General features: G+C 34.7%; 1 protein-coding gene across 4 annotated transcripts in view; it reads right to left on the bottom strand.

Annotated features, from left to right (window-relative positions):
• ROBO1 (roundabout guidance receptor 1) overlaps positions 1-22,954 on the bottom strand; it is a 409,245-nt gene that overhangs the window by 129,743 nt on the left and 256,548 nt on the right. For all 4 annotated transcript variants that reach the window (XM_047875011.1, XM_047875012.1, XM_047875009.1 and 1 more), the window contains exon 3: positions 17,341-17,498. In XM_047875011.1, coding sequence (XP_047730967.1) covers positions 17,341-17,498 — 158 coding nt within the window. The remainder of the gene's footprint in view (positions 1-17,340; positions 17,499-22,954) is intronic.

The raw sequence follows: 22,954 nt of genomic DNA, 5'->3' as shown, positions 1-22,954 counted from the left end.
CGTTATGTAGCCTAAAGCAATCAACCGAGAAGGCCCCCTTGAATTTATTGTATTTCAAATCAGGGGCAGACAACTGCTTAGTGCTGGTGAGATGGAGAGCAGATAAACAGCAAAGGCTTTTAACTGATTCCCCAGGTGTCTGCTTCCCCAGTTATTAAGATCAGAACCCAAAAGTCAGTCCTGTAGCAAGGAGATAATATAAAGAGTGGTTTTGGGAGAGAACAGACTTTTCTAGCTATCTGCTAAAAGTAAGAAAGTTGATTGATTTTTACCTCCATGAAAATTATAGGTGTTACCCGGTAGTATTCTGTATGCATATGAAAAATTAATTTAGCTCACAGCTGTTAAAGTTAATGTATTAGTTCCTTCACAGTTCTCATGAAACAATGCCCTGCTGTTTTAAAGGTAAAAACACAATCTTATGGGCAATTTTCACTTTTCTACAAAACCAGGTTTGCTTTTTATCACCTTGTCCAACCATCTGGCTATAATTCTGAATTTACATACAGTCGCTGTTAGGAGAGCCTGAAATAAAAATCTATGGAGGAATTATGACCATACTCTGGAAATAAAGATGACAAATGCTCACAGTATTTGAGGGAAGAAAAAGCTCATTTTCAAACACTTGGCTCTTTCGAGTTACAAGTGCACCAGCTGAAAATACTTTTCAAACAGTAAATCCATTTGTGTCTCCATAAGTTCTTATGCTTAGTTCTTCTCTATAGTTTCGGTTCAGTGTGAGAATTGCCCTCACCACCAAATGCCTTGCTAAGATAATGCCTTTTCCAGAGACTGTATAAATGGTTACTCTTGAAATTTAAATTCACTTATATTCTGAAGAAGATACATAACAATGGAAGAAAAAAAATCAAATCAATGTTGAGTATGCAAGGGATTCTCTGATTCAGAAATTCAGAATGACTTTATGGAAATTAAGTAAGGAGAATTACTTTATGGAAACACTTGTAATTTGAAAAAAAATAAAAAGTAATATAAGCATTTAATACTATTTATTAAGGTTCTCTACAAGTATGAACATCCCTAAAAGTAGATACAAATCGAAGTAAACACCCATTCCCATTCTGTGGTATTTTAATCCCATGGAGTTAAAGGAGAGCAAGAGAAGACTTGCAAAAGACAAGCTTAATTGATTAATCAGAAGTCAGGACTCATCAGACCAGAGTCAGAGATTCAATAGCCATATGGCCAGTGCTTCATTCTTTTTTATTGATCACAAGACTATGCCAGAACCTAGCTACATTATTTGGCAACTGTGTGCCTCCTTTCATAAGGGACACGTGATAAGATAGAAATAATAACCCTCTTCTCCCCCACACTACTCATGTTAAAACAAATGAAAATATATCTAAGTACTACTAAGAAAGCAAATAGGGTAATTTACACATGTGAGGAAGACGATAAAATCCTGAGGAAAAATGGTTTGAGGCGAGAGCTTTAAAGGAACTATCTATGATGGTCTACATTAAGCTTCAGAACTACCCACACACATTTCTCACTATTTCCTGAGAACTAATGATTCACTCATGGACAACAAAATAAATAAAAACAAATGTATCCTGACCCCTTATATTTCTATAGTTATCTGTGAAAAAGAAATTAAAGAGGAAATGGTGTATCTGAAAAGTATTTCAAAAATCATTTGGACTGTTTAGGACAATCTTTCTCGGATATTAAAGGTTCAGTTCCCTGTCCAAGACAAAAGCTTACCGAACAGAAAATCTAGGGCAGAAAGTACTAACAGTGTTAGCAATCTCAGTGTTTTGAAGTGCTCCTGACCCTAAGTCTACAAGTCTTGTTTGAACTTTGAGTTGAAATTCAGATTTTTGGAAATCCTAGGTTGCATCCATAAAAACCTAAGTAGAAAATTCCAGGATTAAGTGTTGGGAAAGGTGCTTATAGAAAGAATGTCAATCAGTGGGAAGATCAAGGAACAAGATAAAGTCAATTAAACAAACAAACAAACTTTATCCCATGTTCTTGCCTCTCTTCCACACGGAATATAAATTGTATAATGGCAAAGAGCTTATCATATGTTTAGCAGATAGCTCAACACCTACATAGAAGACAAAATACCAGATTTTTCAAGATCTAAGAAATCAGATACATAGAATTCCTTGATTTCATTCATCACTTCTTCAGAAAAAGGCTTGGTATTTTAGAATTTATGTTAGAAGCACATCATTTTACACTGCCTTGCAGAGAACAAATTCAAATTCTGATGTCTTAATATCAAGGTAATAAATAAATTTAAATTCTCTGATGATCCAACAGTTTGAAAGGACTTAACCACAAAAACCCAACACCTGAAAAAATTAAGTCCTAAGTGTAAAAATGCCCTTGATGGTTTTCTCCAAAAACACTTGAAAACTGTATCAGGGAATCTATGGTACACTTCGTAAGTGTACCAATGTATTTAAACAGCAATCTGGATTATTACTGTTGTATTTAATGAAAATCAGACTATGTCAACATGTGCTACATACATGACACTGTTACATCCATCATCTTTCGTTTTTACAAGAGTCTTACAAGGGGAAGTATATTTTCCCATTTGGGGATGAGAGACCCAGGCACTGAGAATATCAGAAACACGCTCCAGTTTTGCAAGTGCATTGGAGCTCATTCTCTGCAGACCCAAGATAAAGCTTATATAGAGTTCTTCCTTTTGAACAAAAGCAGGAACTCATATTTTCTTTGCATCCCACACCACAAACCACAAATTAGCAATATCCTACAAATGTATATATCCCAAGACTCAAGGGCGTGGCAAAGAAATAGGTGCTATTGGTGGACCTCCCTGAGAATGCTAGCTTGATAGACCTCCTTCCCATCTCCATATTTAAGCCTGACTGATCTGGATATCCAACCTAATTGCCATTAATCCATCTAGCTGCCAGTGGAAAAATGTGCATGTTTACACTTGACATATGCATGTGTTCTTTGCAAGTAAAGTGGAGTTAGGTAAATATTTTATATTAGTTTCTATACAGAGGAATGGTTCTTCTTTTTCCATATAAACATGCACTTCGTATCATGGGATGTTTATAATTTAAACAGAATGTTTATAAGCTTCCCTAATAAAGATGGGGAAACCTGACATGATCTTTTATAAGCATGATGCATGGGGCACTATAGTGATGTAATAATGTCTTGGTGAAAGAAGAGTGACACTGTGAATGTTAGAAGACAAAGAAACATGAAATAATGGATTCCTGAGCAAATTACACATTATCCACTCAAGGAGACAATTTTCCATTATTTTCAACCAGTTTTATACATATTGAGATCAACTGCTCTTGAAATGTTCCCATACAAGATGATGCTCTTAAAGGTGACTTAAATATGAGCCTCTGTCTACTGTGACCAGTCTTTAAAGCTTCGTGATCACCTACATTTATAAGATTTAAGAAGAGAAAACCCTATGCCATCTGTTAGTAATTTTGTTAATGCACACCAGATTATTTTACAAGTGTACTATTTATCATATTATCAAATTCTTTGAGTTTAAGGAGATAAAAATTGAAGTAGTCAGATGTTACCAATAGAATGTTGGTACTTTTAAAGCAACTATCCTTTAAACAAAAGAAATGCAAAATCAGCATTAGTTTAGAAATCAGCCTCAGCATAAAATCTGGGATTATTTTTTGAGAGAATGTCTTTAAATAAAAGTGATAATATGGACAAGATTGAGAAATAAAGTCAATCTTAGCCAATTACAAATAATGAAAAAGAAATCCCAACCCCCTTTAAAGTGGTCAGATTAAAAATAATTTAAAACTTAAAGGCTTTACATAATGTCTTTGATTTCTGCATCTTGGACCATGTTTTAAGGAAAGAATGCCTTGTACAATCAAGTGCACTTCTGAATCTACTACTTTGCTTCTAAGATTACAATTCATCCTGCCTATGGTAAACAGAAAACAAGTGAAGGCTTGGTCATCGTAAGCAAGCACAAAATTTACAAGCAATTAGAAAAGTCAACTTTTTTTTTTAAATACAGAATTTACCAGAAAGTATTCTGTTATGATTTAAATGTTTTCCAAATTACAGGTAAGATCTGTAAGCAATGCCTTAAGATAAATTTTAAAACTGTATTTTTAGAGAAGCATTTCATCTGTGCTTAACAGAACATCAAAAATGAAATAAACTGGGTAGAGCACCATCCTTGAAACCACAGATTATACCTTTAATTTGGCTAATGACTTTAACTCATAATTAAACAAAGTGCTCCCAGACAGTAGTAAAATTTCACTAGTCTTTGGCTATTTGGAGGAATATAATGGCCTGATCAAATATATCAAAGTCTCAGAAAATGAAGAAACACAGCTGCTTGAGTGAGCATGTATTATAAGGGGAACAAAAGGGTGAGGGAGGGGGAAGCAACGTTTGTAAGTCTGCTTGCTCTATTAGTATACCAAACTAATCGGAAATTCTTATTATAGGCTTTGTCATCTGACCATGTGTATTCATTTTGTAGGGTTATAATACTTCTGGTTAATATACTGTATTGATAATTACTTTGAATTATGGGGTACAACTTTTTTTAGCCCATTATTGACATTTCTGAGGCACTTCTTTTTGGAAGGTCTACTCCGACTGAAGTATCATGGATGCTAATCAGCGGCATACATCCACATTAGGTTTCAGCCCAGTGAATTTCAGGAGTTGGCAGAATTCCACATGAAAGGAGGCTTGGGCAGATCTGCTAGGTACTCCTCTATGTCTTGTAATGTTGTTTTGGCTAAAACTAACATTTGGGTGGGATCAGATTTTGGAAAAATATTCTAAACTCTTTTTAAGGAAGTCTGTTTGGAAAAAAAAATCGGAAGGCCAGAACCATCTCAGGAGGTTTAAAAGAGTTCTGACAAACAGCATGCAACAAAAAACAGGATAAAACATCAACGTTGTACAATGACAAAATTGTTCAAGACTATTCTGATTTTTCACATATGTTAGGATTTGTACTCATAGGGACGTTCATTACATTACTTAGAGGAAACTTGAAAATTTTATAGTATATTATTTCCTGTTTCCTGAACCAAAGACTATTTGTTGACGGAGGAAACACATTGTCTGGCAATCTTTAGCCTCTGCTACATTATCTCTGCATCTTAACCTACTTGTACCTTCTCTGTAGTACTGGAATGAGTTTACACATACATATGAGGAAATTTTTTAATGTTTATTTATTTTTGAAAGAGAGAGACAGAGTACAAGTGGGAGAAGGGCAGAGAGAGAGGGAGATACAGAATTGGAAACAGGCTCCAGGCTCTGAGCTGTCAGCACAACGCCCGATGTGGGGCTTGAACTCACTAGCCCTGAAATCATGACCTGAGCTGAAGTTGGATCCTTAAGCAACTGAGCCACACAGGCACCCCTGTATGAAGAATTTATTAGGAATTACAACTAGGTGTCTCAAGGGATCCAGACAAAAATGGGCAAGCACACTATAAATTGTAGACCCCTTAAAGGTAGATGCCAAAGAGAAGGAGATTCATATATTTGCTATACACTTAAAACTGATCAAAACGGGGTATACCACAGTTTAACCAGCGTTTTTTATTGGTTTTTCTTGGTTCCATCCATTAAATATTTAATTCAAAAGCATTCTTTTCCATTCCTAATTTAAAAATTGTTAAGTCTCTCACCTCTCCAAGTTATAAATACCAATGCAGAATGAACATTAACTGAAAATCAAGACAGAAGTACTTAAAATAACACCTTACAACAAGGCTGTCATTGATAGTTCGCAAAACGTTCTCATTACTCTGGTTTGATTCTCATAATAATCCTGATAAATAATCAGGGAAGATATTATTATCTTAATACTGTCAACAGTTAAAGGACTTTGACCAAGGTCTAGTTGTTAGTACAGCTTCAGAAAGGAGCTTCAGAACTAAAAGACCTTCCTAAGATGGCCATACATTAGGCTTCACTTACTATTTAAATTGTTGCCATTTTTTATTTTGAATGAGATCTGAGGCAACCTCTGAGAGTCAATCACTTAAGATGAACTTGGATACATTCTTCATAACACATTTGATAAGGCTAACTTAAGATGAACTTGGATATGTTCTTAATAATATACTTAATAAAGCTAAAACATGGGCAGAATTATAATCAAACTGACACAGGCCATGTTTGTACCCAGTGGATAAATAAGAAGAGGATGTTGTTAAACTCTATATATTGAGAATACTACTTTCTATACTTATCAAGATAGGAAATTTTGAATTTGGGACACAAAACAAGTGGCAAAATTATATGAAAGGAATCTAGCAAAATACTTTCTTTACCTATGGATTTTTTTTTTGTTAGGATTTGTCTTAGTCAAATTTAAGTGCTGATTTAGAAGAATTGATCAGGTTTGGTCTATCCTGGGAAAAATCAGAACAGGAAAAAGTCTGGTTTGAAAGGTCTGGCTCTTACTTCTGACTCAAAACACAGATTCATTAAGTGACTCGGGGCAAATCAAATCCCCTGGCTCCCCCTTTCTTCTTAAAAGTAAAGGGGTTTGCCTATTTACAGTCTCTCAAGTCAGCTCCATCTGGAAGATTCTGTATCTGTAAGTCACACTTATAGAGGTATCTTTACTCACATAATTAACTTGTAGAGTATCTCTTCCTTCACTTACTGTCAAGCTACTGGAAACCATGCTTTAGAGGAAAAAAATGGTGTGGATGATACGTCCTTTCCATTTTATAGAGGAATAAGAACACCAATATAAAAGATATAGGAAAATAAAATCAAGTATGTTCAAATTAGCAACTTTTCAGTTCTAGGTATGCTAGAAAACAGTACTCTGATGTACATTTCATTCACTTAACAATTTCTAGAGAAATATATATGGAGCTGCCAACCTGAAGACAGACCCAGGGATTACAGCTGGTACTCAAGTATGTTATGTATATTAGAGGAGTAATTCATAAACAAAGATTTCCAATAGATTAGAAAAAATGCTTAATAAAATGGAAAGGCACAGATAACAGGGAGATAAATCTAGTGTGGATGTGCACAGAAGATTTTACAGAAGACTCCCATATAGAAGTTGCTTTAAATTGGAACCTGAACAATGAGTGAGTTAGACAAAGAGGGTATAGGGGTCAGAACATTTCCAAGCAGTAGGAATAGCATATGAAAAGACTCTCATAATCTGTTCCTTCAAACTCTTGGCATCCGAGTTTGTAAATGCACCTCTAACACATAAATAATGAAAAACTAGAGCAACAACCAAATACTTACCAGAATTATGTTTATAATTATACTGTCATCTAAAGTAATTTGAATGCTAGAACTGAGAATATCTTAGTTTTGTATAATTCTTTCATAAGAGTACTTAGACCTCCCAAGTGGGTCTGAAATGCTTGGCTTTCTTTTTTCTAGTTTCAGTGTCCAAACAGGAGTATGTGTAAAATTATTTAAATAGAATTACAAGTTTTGGAAAGATCAGGGCAATCCATGTGAAGATAAACCAGCCGTTCTCAACCAGCGTACCTCATCTGAATCACAGCATTTCTCAATTCCCCTAAGAACTATACATAACTGGATGCATGGGAGAAAAGTCAATTTGTTACACATAGTGAATGCCTTAGGGCAATAGGGCTTAAATTCTTTTGTGGAATCCCCTGTTGATCATTGCATTTCAGGATAAAGATGTACAGAGGACTCAAAATTGTTTTTTAATATCAGTATTAGTCTAAATACTTTACTCATAATATTCACCTAAACTGAATACTCTTGGTGATTCTGTAGAAAATGGAAATTTTCCCACAGTCGTGATTTGGATATACACAGAAATTTAGATGAGACATAAATGTCAGATCTCTTTTCTCATATGTATATATTTGTTTATTCAGAAAAGCTAAAATTGCTATGGCACAAACAGTTCCTGATTTTGCTTTTCTACAGTTTTTGATGACTAAATATATCCAGAGTTCAGGCAAGTATACCAACAACAGTAATAACCAGAACATCCATGACTAATACATGTATATAGAGTGTATATAGAGTGTAAATGGTGACCATTTATAATGATATTTAACATGTATTTTCTCACTGAATTCCTACAATAACACCACTGAAGCAACATAGGTATTATTAGACAATTCATTTCACCAGTGGAAACAATGACATTTATAGAGATCAAATGTCCATAAGATCATGCATTTAATAAGTGTGGAAACCTGAAGTTATATGGTCTTATGATACCTAAGACTATGTTTTATTCCACTAATCCACTTTGTTTCAATTATTAAATGTGAAAATTAACACAGTAGCATAGTACATAAATTTCTTATTTTTATTATTCTTAAAAATTTTTTAATGTTTATTTTTGAAAGAGAGAGAGAGAGAGGGAGGGAGGGAGGGGCAGAGACACACACACACACACACACACACACACACACACACACACACACACAGAATCCGAAGCAGGCTCCAGGCTCCGAGCTGTCAGCATAGAGCCCAACGCGGGCTCGAACTCACGAACTGACTGATCATGTCCTGAGCCGAAGTCCGACATTTAACCGACTGAGTCACCCAGGCATCCCATAAACTTATTTTTTAACCGATTTCTTCAGTCCCATGCTTCATATTATAGACTTATATTGATTTAACTTAGAATTAAATCACGAAAAAACTTTTTTTGTTTAAAGAATATAAAATATGAAATATGTATGACTTGCTACATAAGATGGACAGGAAAAAAAAATTCTGGGTGACTACGCAGTTTCCTCTGACCTTCATAAAACAGAACTACATATTTATTTTGCAGGAACACAACTTCAACTTCTCAGGGAAAAGGGGCTCTATGACATCAGCTGCATTAAGTGTGCTGATTTCCTCCAGGGGAGGAGAGGGGAAAAAGGAAGCAACAGACATTGAACAATAAAAGAAATCGGAAGACCAGAGGAAAGCACTAATCGGAGGAAGGGAGGAGGAGCAGATGGCTTAGGAGGGAGACATGTGGGAATTGGGGGGAAAGGAAGTAATTGGCAAGGAGAGGCTGAATGCCAAATTCATGAAGGATCTGGAGGACACTGGGGATTTGGATGGGATGTGAGTCAGCTGCTTTTCACCAAAATATCACACCAACAAGGGAAATCAAAGAAACCTAGAAAGACACACAGGAAGCAGAAAAGGATGGGAAAAAGAACTGATGACATACTTTATGCTTACAACTGTACCTCTCTAGCATGGGAATGGGAAGTGTTAAACAATTTTTTCAATGTATAACTGACTTTTGCTCCTAACTTCATTCATGATTTTCAAATCCTTAACTGGCTTATGAAAGAAATGATATAGGTAAGATGCTTCCATTTATTTTTTAACTATTTTTTACTTACCTTGTATGCGTGTGATTTTTTTATTCATATATAAGTCAATTCCTTTAAACAGCCTAGGCTTAAGTTGACCAACTGTCCTGGTTTTCCCAGGACTAGGGGTTTTTAACTCAAATACCAGGATAGTGCCCAGGAAACCAGCATTGCTGGCCATCCCATCTAAGTCACCTTAAGAAAAAAATATTAAAAATATTAATACACTTGCTCATGTTAAAATGTATTTATACTGTAATTTTTTTCTACATTTTTCAAAGAAGAATGAAAAAATCAGTATAGGTATGTGATAAGTAGATGAAAATGGCAATAAAATGGTTTCAAGTTTGACTGTGGCTTTGATGGAAATCAGTATTTTATAATAAAACTATTCCCATCATCTGAATTATTTTTTCAATCAAGTAGAAAAAAGAACGAAAGTTTTTAAGACAGAGAGGATACCCCTAGCATGCTACTACAGCATATAGAACAGGTAGGTGAAAATTTAAAAATTCAAGACACAGCTGATCTCATAGAATAATACAAGTCATTAAAAAGATGTTTGTCACAATGCCACATACAAAGGGAAGGGAAGAAGCATGTTTTATTCATCTGTAAATTTTAGTTCAAAAGCTAAGAATTTCAAACATGAAGAGATGAATGTCTTTTAAGCTTTTCTTTAACTAGTAAAATGAAATCATTCAGGATAAATGACAGCCAAAGGTTATTATGAAGAAACTAACTCTGATATTTCAGAATTGAGTCCAGATAGATCTCACAATTTACACTGTACTATTACAGTGTTAGTTTTTACTATATTTTTATTATATCTATACAAAATTTTCAAGCCACTACATAAACAATATTTTCCTTAACTCAATTTGCCATTCATTATATAGTTTCTCATAATTGCTTGATTTTTCAGCAATAACTTTTGACATGTATATAGCTGATTCTATTTGAACCTAGCTAATCCACAATTTGGACAGTTAATTATAAAACACATTCAGTTGAATAATCCACTGATTCATAATATGCTTTTTAATATAAATCTTTCTTTCATCCTCTTTAGATAATTACCTCATACCTTTTGAGGTAGGGCTTCTAGTACCCAGAAATAAATATTTTTTGTTTATCTGAACTATAAATTTTGGTCTAATTTGAACAATTTCATGCCATCTTTATCAAACTACTCACCTTTCAATTTTTATACATCTTTATGTTATAGTTTTCATTACTGGAGATAATATGGACTAATTTTTTTTAACATGGACTAATTCTTAAATGTACCAATCCTAGTTTTAAGACCACCATAACCTTCACTGTGTGAACTAACCTTTCCAGACCCTTGAGAACCTAAAGACAGTATTTTTTACCAGGAGCTAAAGGTTACTGTCATTCTAAATTGAAATTTACTCTGACAGCAAATAGAGTCATTATATATGTTGCAAACTCTGTAGGATTTTATGGAAATTAGGAATTGAGAACTTACTATTGTTCCTATAAATATTCATTTGCTAATCTATATCGAAAGGTTTCATTCCCAGTCATAAATCATCAGATCTCATATATAAATATATACAACTATCATTTTCTTTTATTAAAATAATGGTATCAATTTGCCCTCACAATTTATCACATGCTGAGGCAAACCATATAGTTGCTATTGTTTCATTAGTTACCACCTGGGTATTATTGCATAATATATTTTAGTTTATGAATACACTTGGGGTTTTGATTATAATAACTAATTAAATAAGTTTTATTTTATAAGCTATGTTCTTTGAGAGATTGGCCGCCTCCTTGTAGCTATGCCTGCAGTACCCACTGCTATAATCAGGAGAATGTGCATCTCATGGAGACCTAATAGCAGGGAAACTGATCTTCAGTATGTGACCCCAAAACTGTGTTGATTTATAATAAGCAACTTTGCCATGCAATGGCTTTTTAATATTTTATTTTTTTAAGTAATCTCTATCCCTGATGTGGGGCCCAACCTCATGACTCAAGAGTCACATGCTGTACTGACTAAACCAGCCAGGCACCCCTGCCATATAATATTACATTAGTTTCAGGTGAAAACAAAACAAAACAAAACAAAACAAAATAAAACAAAACAAAAACTATGCACTAAGAAAACAATATTGGAGTGCCTGGCTCGCTCAGTCATTTGAGGGACTGACTCTTGACTGTGGCTCAGGTCATGATCCTAGGGTCATGGGATCGAGCCCTATGTTGGGCTCTGCACTGAGCATGAAGCCTGCTTAAGATACTCTCTTTTTCTCTTTCTCTATCTCCCTCCCTCCTCTCCCCTTCTTGCTCTTTCTCACTCTAAAAAATGAAAGGAAGAAGGGAAAGGGAGGGGAGGGGAGGGGAGGGGAGGGGAGGGGAGGGGAGGGGAGGGGAGGGGAGGGGAGGGAATAATATTAAAATCCCCCACGTCGGGGCACTAGGTGGCTCAGTCGGTTGAGTGTCCGACTTCGGCTCAGGTCATGATCTCACAGTTTGTGAGTTCGAGCCCCACGTCGGGCTCTGGGCTGAAGGCTCAGAGTCTGGAGCCTGCTTCGAAGTCTGTGTCTCCCTCTCTCTCTGCCCCTCCCCCACTCATGCTCTGTCTCTCTCTCTCAAAAATAAATAAACATTAAATAAAAAAAAGAAAAAAAAATCCCCCAGGTCAACAAATATAAAATAAGAGGCACATTTTTAATAAACTTAATACCCTTTTATAATGTTTTGGTATCAGTAACTTTCTCTTCTCTCTTTACTAATGACTCTACATTCATTCAGAAAACCAATATCATACTAAAATTTTTCTTGAGCCTTTTGGGTTTACTTGCCAGCTTTTATTTAACAAAATCTTGTAACTGACCATCTTTATACATAAACCCTTTTATAATCTAGAAAAATATTTGTGATATCTACTTTCAATTGTATTTAAGTTTTTCTTTAATTCATGGACAATTTTAGTTTTTTTATTAAAAACAAAATTATTTTCTTAAATATTTGGCATTACTTTTATTCCCCATTATTAACATCATCAAGTTTTCACATTACAAAAAAAAATCTTGAATTTAAGTACAATATTTCCAAAATACAATAAAATAAACTAAATATATCACTCTTTGTAAAGCATATCCAATGTTCTACATTAGAAAAAAAAGATTTTGGTCCTCTGATTCATCTCTGTGAGAAAATTTCATTTATTAGTAATAATAGTTATGACTAATTCTCAGTCATATTAAGTAAATCTATTTAATCCAGTCATCCAGTTAAACTACTTCTATTTCTAATTCTAAATATAAATACTCATGTTTAGGAAAAAAAAAAAAAAGGAAGAAAGACTAAACATTACCTAAGTCCTCCTTCAAATTATTCTAAGAAAGAAGTGTCAGAAGAGTTCTAAAAGATTCTCCTGTCAGGAAAATAAGAAAATGGTATTTATACATTGCTGGTTTATAATCATCACAGATCTAAAATTTGGCTCAGAATCCAGGTCAGTGTAAAAAGAAATGACTTAAGAACATCAAAAATACAGGTGCAGCTACAATTACATATTTGCCCTTTTTTGTAGGGTGTGTCTTTGTTCTCACAGCTGGGAGAGTCGTACTTCAAATTTTCAACAAAGAAAGCCACCACATTAAAGAACTCTAGAAATTCCTAGAACCAAAACTGTAGCAATAACCATGCAATCTTTACTTGCCTTTCATAAAGATATTATGTGCTTTAATCTCCTGTTCATCTGTGCTCAACACATTTGGCAAAGAAATGAAAACAATGATTTGAAAACAAAGCTTAGGAAAGAAGAATCACATAAAATATCCTAATAACCAATATCTCTTAAGACTTTACATTCAATTGGGGGGGGGGGGAAGAATTGGAAAGAACGTCAGACATTCTGTTTCTGTCTTAAATTTTTGTTTTAATTACTCAATTTGAGTTTTGCCTAAAGGAAAACAAAAACAAAAACAATTAGGATCTAAATAAGAACAGTAATTTTGAACTCAAACTGCTGATTTTAATCTATTCATCTCCCTGCATGTATAAATGTGCTTTTACCTCGTGTTTTATCAGTTTCACAGCCATAATTTATACAAAACACACAGATGGTCTTGGAAATAGTAAAGTTTCAGATGTTACAACTTCCTAGCATATGGGACGCTATCGTGGATCATCATTTTGGCAGCATTTAAATGATTTTAAAATTATTTATACATTAACATGTTGGCATTGTTTCATAGCATTGGTATTGCAACTTTAAATGGTTTGATTCCTGATTGGAGGCACTTCTTATACTGACTCTACATTACTGACGAGTAGGGGAACAGAAGCCCTGTATTTACAGTAGATAGCACCCTCTGGACGGCAACGGGTAAATGAAGATCCAATAATGAATTAAACATTTTGGCATAAACCATAACATCTCTTCACATTTCATATATGATACAACAGGAGGTTCTAGGAATTATTACAAACCAAATTTACCACAGCAGTTTTAAACTGTTAATATCACAGAAAATGCACAGATACACACATACGCACACACACACAAAACCTTGAAGTCTGACTTTTCAAAATGTGAGACTACAATCACCTTCATTTTTTTTATCCATTATCTTAGATACAACATAAAAAGAATGGCTTATACTCTGTGTCTGATTTCAATCTTCCCAGTCTCTTCTGAACCAGTTCTTTGAGGTTTCAACCCCTTAACTCCACTGAAACTGCTCTTGTGAAGGCCATCAGCGACTGACCACCAAGTGGTTAAACTGAATGATCAATTCCCAGTCCTTACATTATGTGTTGGAAGGGCTGCCACTGACTCAGTCTTCGTCACCTCCCTAACATCCTGTCTTTGCTTGGCTGTCCTCTGCCATCCCTCTTTTCTCACCCGCTCCCTCTCAGACTCCACTGCTCTTTCTGCCTCTTCTCCCTGAGGGCTAAACACTGAATCTCTTTTCCTTTCTACATGTAATCACTACCTTGGTGATTTCAGTCTCCTGGTTTTAAATAATGTGTACATAAGGATGATTCCCATATTCATCAGGATAAGCTACATTAGTCTATGGTAAGAAATGCTCCATGACTTAATACAACAAAGATTTCTCATTCATTTGATGTGTCTATCATGGAAAGACAGAGGTGTGGGATGGAAGGTTTGGGTACCCATAACTCAGGGATCCGGGCCCTTGAGTGTCCATGTTGTAGCTGTACTACTTGGAACATGTCCTCCTTGGTTGCTACATGGCGAAGACAAAAAAGAGCTAGAGGCTCACTCGCTAGTATTTAATTTATTTAACTTCCATACACATCCCATAAAGCTGAACCAGTCAGATTGGTTGCCCAACAGCAAAGAAACTGGGCAGCAGAGTCTTTCATTTGCCCAGAAGCAGGGGCGGATTGCAGAGTAATAAGTACTTGTCATGTCTGCCACAACTCAATTTTTTTCTCCAGCCTCAACCTCAACTCTGAATTTCTGACTCATGTTTCCAACTGCCTATTTGACATTTCTACTTGGATATCTAACAAGTACTTCAAAATTGCAATGTCCCAAACTGAGCTCCTGCTACTTCTAACCCCAAATCTTCTCTTTGTACAATAAATGGCATCTCGATATTTTCAATTGCTCAGGCCAATCAATTAAGGTAAGCCTGGCCTCTTCTCTTTTTCTTACAAGCCACATCCAATCTCTTAGTAAATTCTGTTGGCTGTAGCTTCACGGCAGATCCAGAATTTAACCACTCCTCACTACTTTCCCTCCTAGCAGAATGATCCAAACCACCATTTCTGTCTTGCCTAGATTATTGAAAAAGCTCCCAAATAGTCTCTCTGTGTAATCACTGCTGTCCCTGCAGTGTGTTCTCAAGACAACAGAGGATTCTTCTGAGAAAACTCTGATGTTTTTCACTTCACTCAAGGAGGAAATCCAAATTATTTATAAGATCTATAAGGTCCTACACAGTCTGGCTACTACTGTTCCCCCAATATTAATTCCTACCAACCTCTCCTCTACTCAACACACACTGACCACTTTGCTCTTTTTAAAAAAAAATGTGTTAGGTAGGCCCCATGTTAGGGTCTTTAAACATATTGTTTTGTCTGCTTACTTTTCCAGGTACTTGTAGAGTTCCCTCCCTCAATTTTTTCAGGTCTTCACGAGAAGCATTTTCTGGTCACACTATTTAAAACTGAAATCCCACCCCTATCTTAATTAATCTGTCTAGCCCTTCAGTATTTTTTATAGAACTTATTATAGCCTAGCATATTATATATTATACTATCTATTTTGGTTTTAGCTATATAATCACTCACAGAATATAAACTCCAGACAGGGGACTTTCTGATTTCTGCTTAATGCTGCATCTCTGATGCTGAGAATTTTTTCATTAATTCATATTAAACACAAATAGATAATGAATCAGGAAAGATATGAAGGAGGAAATGGGTAATAATGGTTTCAGTGTGTTTGAATCATTCAGGCAGGGAAATGGAAATTACAGATAATGGTCATTAGGTGACTTAAAATACGTTTTTAAGGCAAAGTTATTATCTTAATTGTACATAAATCTAAAAAGGAATCTGTTGTCACCAGTAAGAGAAGCATTTGTTCCTATGGTCTTTGCTCCCCTGTGCTCTTGACTTCACTTCCCAAAAACAATTTTCACATACAGTTCACTTTGCCATGTGACTTTTCAACACCTCTTAAAAGTACAGCTAGGTTATTCTCAGCCCAATCACTAGAATTCTAAAACTCCTTTGAGAGACTCATTCTAATTCAGATCACTGCAAGAAAAATACTTGATTTTCTTCAAGGTCCCTAAAACCTTGTCTACTATAACCTTCTTGATTTTATTTTTCCCTATTTAATTCTCATGCTAATCTGCTAACTGGTTGTTCAGAAATAGTGCAAACATTTATTAGGGCTATGGGGTCTGTGCTACAAATTTGTTTTTCTATACCTTTAGCAGTGACTTTTCCTTATACACATATTCTCCTGGGTACCTTTATTTATTTATTTTTTTAATTTTTAAATGTTTATTCATTTTTTGAAACAGAGAGAGGGAGAGAGAACAGGGAAGGCAGGGAGAGCATGGGACACAGAATCTGAAGCAGGCTCTAGGTTCTGAGATGTCAGCACAGAGCCTGATGCGGGGCTCGAACCCACAAACCATGATCTCATGACCTGAGCCAAAGTCGCATGCCTAACTGAATGAGCCACTCAGATGCCCCATTCCTGGGTATCTTTAAATCTTGGCCACTGAATTCATAATATAGCGTATGTGCAAAACAAAGAAACTTGTAAAGGGCAATACTGTACAATCATAGAATCAATTAGAGTTCAGTTATTTGGGTGTTTCAGTAAACACTTTACAAGATAGAAAGAGGTCATAAAGAATCACTGATGTCAATAAAATGTATCATTACTCCAGAAGGCATACTCCGCTACGTGTATGACAGCAGGAATTTGAAATCCAATAATCAAGTCACGCAATTTTATTTTGAATGAGATAAATCCATCACTTAACCATCATTCAGAATGAGGTTTTATTTTTCAGACACAATATTAAACTGTACAGAACACAAAAGCCATTTGAAAAGGAGAAAGAGATTAAAAAAAAAAAGTCCTGAAGTGACATAGGACGCCTTTGGAAACATACCATATTATCGAATTTTTAACAATTTTTACTGTAGCATATGGAAATGTGATATGCCCTGAATTATAACAATACTTAAATCATGCATAAAGGTGTTAACTCTAAGACATCAAAGTAGAAATTATAATTTGCTTTTACTAGTCTCCAAAATAAGCAACATGCATTTTCCTCACTCATTTTCATGTCCACCGGGGAAAACTGAAATATGTTTATTTTAAAAGAAGCGCAAATGGGGGGTATGTAACCTTTTTAAAACAAAACAAAACAAAGTACTTCACTTTTCTCTCTTTTCTTTGGTGAAGATATAACAGTTAGATCGATGAACGCCCCCCTCCACTGAGTGAAATACTCACAGTTATTCGTTCATCTTTATCATCCAGCGGAGAGCCATCTTTCTTCCATGAAATGGTGGGTTCAGGATGGCCTCGTGGAGGCTGGCATTCCATCACTGCAGGCTCCCCCACTGCCACCATGACATCGGAAGGATTTTGTCTGAAGTCATCCCGGAGTACTGCAGGAACAAGATTAAATCATTATACCCAATGGTGACATACACAGTCCTTATTTCCGAACTTCAGCAAGGAGACATTTATTATAATAAACTATTAGTAATAGCCACCTCAATATATCTTGGAGAATCTATATTTACTTAGAGACATATGCAACTTAATAAAGATATCTGGCCTTAAGCTACACAACAGGGATAATGTGATATTATCTATGGGCCAGTGGACAAGTGTATTTTGCTATTTCGTGCCCTCACAATAGCATTTGGCTTATCGTTAAGATGCATTTCTTCTCTGCCTACTGCTCACATTTTCTCTTCCATGTACTAATGAATATAACTGAATCCTCCTTTCACTTACATGACACATTGGGATGATGCTTTGTATTATTAAATGAATTACATACACATACAAAGCAAAATAAATAGACTTCCAAACACACATTCAATTGAGTCATTTTAAAGATATTTCATATTAGTATATAAAAGTGTATAAGCATTACAGGGGCACCTGGGTGGCTCAGTCGGTTAAGTATCCGACTTCGGCTCAGGTCATGATCTCACAGTCCGAGAGTTCAAGCCCCGCGTCGGGCTCTGGGCTGATGGCTCAGAACCTGGAGCCTGCTTCGGATTCTGTGTCTCCCTCTCTCTCTGCCCCTCCCCTGCTTATGCTCTGTCTCTCTCTGTCTCAAAAATAAATAAAAACATTAAATTTTTTTTAAAAAGTTTATAAGCTTTACAACTTAAATATGCTTATTATAAAAACTTTAGATATAATTGCAAAATGACTATGTTCAAAATACTGTGTTTTTCTGTTATCACTGAGCCAACGAAGTGTTAGAAGGACCCAGTGATGATAACAGCACCACTACCAACTTGCATCACTTTGTATCTTCTGTATTTTTTGTTTGTAGTTGTTTTTTGGTAAATATTATTTCACTGAGTCCTTAAACTTGCTCAGGATGAGAGGTATTATTAACCTCATTTATGCTATTGACCCTATATTTTATTTTATTTTTAACACTGTATTTTAGAGGCAGAAACAGTTTATTACTAGCTCTCCACTGGATACTAATGTGATATTAACATACTACAAAACAGGCACTATTGTTCACTTTGTAACCATTAAAATAAAATGTGGAAAATAAACCAAATCTGTATTTCAAAAATAGTTCACACAGCAAAATTGTCCTCTGTATCTTGTAAACACAAAGAAATCATGAATTCTTTGGCATGAGTTAGTCTTAAAACACAACTCCATCGTTTACTTGAACATAACCTCTCTTTCCACATTGACACAGCAGGCATGGAGATACATGCTTCAGTGCGAAGTCTAAAAATGTTATCTTTCTCCCACTCCATTTTCTCCCAGTGTGTAATAACATGTGAACAATTTTAGTAATCGTATTTAAGATGGTACTTAAAATGTTCATTGGTATGTTCAGTGCATAGATTGAAGTGATAAATGTTATTTATCTTTTGAAATCTGTTGAACTAAACATTTGGTACAACAACTTTATACTGGTACGAGTGTCTTTCCATTGCAGCGACATTTTAAAATGCTTTCACGGATGAAGTACTACACTGTAGAAAACTTACGCTCAGACTATCATTTCAAAAGTCACGCTTAAATTTTGGCTTCCAAACCTCAATCAAACTTACAGGCTTACAAAATGCTGTAGTTTTCTCTTGTAATTCTCTACTTTTCCTTCCTCTATACCAGCTAAGTATATGAACACAACTGGGTAAGCTTTAACATCCACTCAAACAAAAATGTTTTTTCATCTGCATATTGAGACAACTTGGGACACAACGTGACTATGTTAACACTTGGGAAATAAGACTTCAAAGAGGAGACTTTGTCCTCCTCTTAGGCAAGAATGGTAAAAGGAAAAAGAAAAGCGAATATAATTGTGTCACACTGTTGTGATTCTAATTTTAATACTGTACATTATTTATTAATAAAATACATAGACACAAAAGTAAATCTGGTTGAACTGAAAACTCCAGCTACTGTTACCACAAAGTAAACAACAGGGTTTGAAGACTTTCACTACTTATGAACTTATATTATGATTAGGTGTTAAAATGTACCACATTTAAATGTAAGGTTTATAGAAAAAGCAAATGAATTGACCTTAACAAATACTATGTGCCTTTACGGGATTACATTATTAATCTAAGATAACACCTCTGAAAAATTTTAACACCCTTGAAACATGCAAAACGAAAATACTTTTCAAATAAAAATAAATAATTTGCACAATTTTTCTACTTGGTGAGCTTTTAAAACCAACTTAGTAACACTATATCTTATTTAAAAAATTGAGATCATATCTCAAACCAATGAATAATAAAATGTCTTTTAGAAATATCAAAGGTCTAAGATAAATCAAGTTTTTTTTTTTCATTTACGATGTTATTTGAGTTTTTACAGTATAGAATGAAAAGCTAACAAAATGTAATCCATTAAAGATTGTTGCTTAGATAATGCTCATGTAATTATTTTTGCAGCTGTAAAGCATAAAACTCTAGTATTGCCTATGGCTATACGCAGCCCTGCACAGTTATGAATTTAAGATTTTTTTTTCTCTATTCTATAAAAGCAACTTTCTTCCTTGCACTTGCCCTGAACATTTCCTTTTGGGGAAGAATTGTTTGTGTCACGTTATAAAATGGTATTAACTTTTAGTTAAATTATCCAATTTTCTTAATTCACATGTATATTTAAGTAATGAAAAACTGAATTCAAATGATGGGCAACATTATGGCAGAAGAGCCAACGGTATCCATAAGCATTCTCAAATGCAATTCATTAGAAAAATTTCTCCTTCCCTAACATCACTATTAAACTGAATGCATATTTTGATAGTGTGAAGTAATATGAATAGTATGAAATTCTAAAGTCTGGAACTAACTTTTGAAAAGATTTAATATTGATTTGAAAAAGAGCAAATAATATAGATACAATAGATATCCAAGTAGATATCACGTAAAGTGTTATATTTAATATTAAAAAAAATTTTTAATGTTTTATTATTTATTTTTGAGAGATAGAGACAGAGACAGAGTGTGAGCAGGGGAGGGGCACAAAGAGAGGGAGACCCAGAATCCGAAGCAGGCTCCAGGCTCTGAGCTGTCAGCACACAGTCTGACATGGGGCTCAGACTCACAAGCGATAAGATCATGACCTGAGCCAAAGTCAGACACTTAACCAACTGAGCCACCCAGGCGCCCCTAAAATGTTATTAAACAAACCACTGTTCATCCTAATCCTACATTTCTTCCACCTTTATGTAATTGTTTTATGTTCATTGGTTGGTACATAGAATTTGGTTCAACCACGTTTCAGTCTTTCTCTTTCTGTTAAATTAGAAAAAAAAAAATATAAGCCTCATTAAATGTTTGAATCTCCTAGAAGTTATTTGTCTAAAAAAACAGCTAAGATTTGTCCTTTAAAACAAAACGAAACAAAACATATAACCATTGGTCTTTCTGAAAAATTATATTCCAATTTTAATATAATTCTCAAAATAAGTAAACATGTTTTCGGAAAAGGATTCTAAAATTTAGGGTTGAATTTGCATTTAAGTAATGTTGAGGAAACTGGGAGCAACAGGAAAAAAAATGTTAAGCAGAAACTGTTTGAAGTATTATGGAGACTCTTTTAGAACCCCGTGGGAAATCTTAGAACTTAATGAAACATAAAATTATAGAACAGGCACTGGTCTTTGACAACATTTAATCCTTTAAGGAGAGACAACTGTGTCCCAAGAAACTGTCACTAGCTTGTGTTATTTCTCAGGAAGAGACCAGGAGAAAACAGGGATGTCCCAACTTCCAATGCAGAGCTTTTTTCTTTTTTTTGAACATGTCAATATTTTACTATTAAATGCAATTTACCTATCTAATCAACTGTACTTCCATCAAATCCACTCTTTTATTGCAGAAGGCTTGCCAGTGATTGTACATCAGTGTATTGCAGTCTCATGTCTATCCAATTTCAGTAAGGTTCACGTGCTCCTGAAATTAATTTTGCTCCCTAATCATGTTGTGAACACCTGTGAACCACAATGCCTTCAGCTTCATGAGTCACAGAATCTTGGTGCCATTGGGGGACTCAGAGATGGGTGATCCTAACCTTTTCTTTTAGAAATGAATCATCTAAGGCTCCTGAGAGGGAAGGGAAGCAAGTCGCATAAGTAACAATGATAACATGAACAACACAATAATAATGCTAGCAATAGCCAACAATTAATGAACATTAGCTTTATAAGGAACCACACCAAGTATCCACTCACTGAGTCCTCACAACAAGGCTAGATAGCATGAATTTATGCTTTCATTTTAAGAAGAAGAAATTTGTAAAGATTTAGTAGCAGTGCTAGAACACAGATCTTTTGTCCACCAAGGACTCTTCTCTATCAACTTGCCTACCTATCTGGTCTTATCTGAACACAATGTCCACAATTCTAAATATACAAACATCATGATATAATTAATATTTCAGCCCCTTTCCATTGGAACAGGAGTTGAATGAGAAATTTCTCTTCTGACAGTCAGCTGGCTCTCTTTGACTATTTTATGCATTCTTATGTTTTTGGGTTTTTTTTCCAGATTTTTCCACATTTGGAAGACATCACTTCAAACCTTCAGTGGGATGTTGAGATTAGAATTCATCATTCAGGTTAGTATGTTGTACTAATTCTTCTCAATAATTCTGCTTTTATTGCAACAAAATGACTTTAAAAAGCTGTACAACAGTAAGTGTTTTAATTAAATATGAACATTTTAATTAGAAGTAGGTATCTTGGGGAAAAAGAGAGGACAATAATACGCAGTTCTGGGATTTTTTTTTTTCTACTTAAAAGACTTCTTAGTCAATTAAACCTTGCAGCAAATAGTAGTAAACTGTCAACTGGGAAAAGAAAATAATATATTAATAAAATCCTTTAAAATTAGGGTATAATAGAGGAATAAATAAAAGAGGACGATATTCTCAAAGACGTTTAGTAACAGCATGCCTGTTAAAACTGTCCACTTTAACTGCTTTCAAAATTACCTATCACCTACCTAATCTTTAATTTTGAGTAGAGATTATTCACTTCTATGATACTTCTAGTTGTCCATCTAAATGTCCACTTATATGCTGAAATTAATAAGTGATATCTAATGTCAATAATTTCAAAATAAGTATCATCCTTCCATTTAACAAATCTGTGCTGAACACATACTTTGTGCTTGGCACTTACATTATAACTTTGGTACTTTCTTTGCAATGAAGTTTATATAAATACAGATTTCAGTCAAGAAATAACATTAATCTTCATATTGTCAAAAAATGGCAATATGATAGGGTTTTATTGCAAGTTATTTTGTATTAAGATATACAATACAAATCTTGGGGAGCTAGGTACAAAATACAAAATTGGGGAGCCAGATAAGTAAGTATATCATAAAGG

The sequence above is a fragment of the Prionailurus viverrinus genome, chromosome C2 (assembly GCF_022837055.1).
Source record: "Prionailurus viverrinus isolate Anna chromosome C2, UM_Priviv_1.0, whole genome shotgun sequence".
Lineage (NCBI taxonomy): Eukaryota > Metazoa > Chordata > Mammalia > Carnivora > Felidae > Prionailurus > Prionailurus viverrinus.
This window is presented reverse-complemented; position numbering and strand designations above follow the sequence as displayed.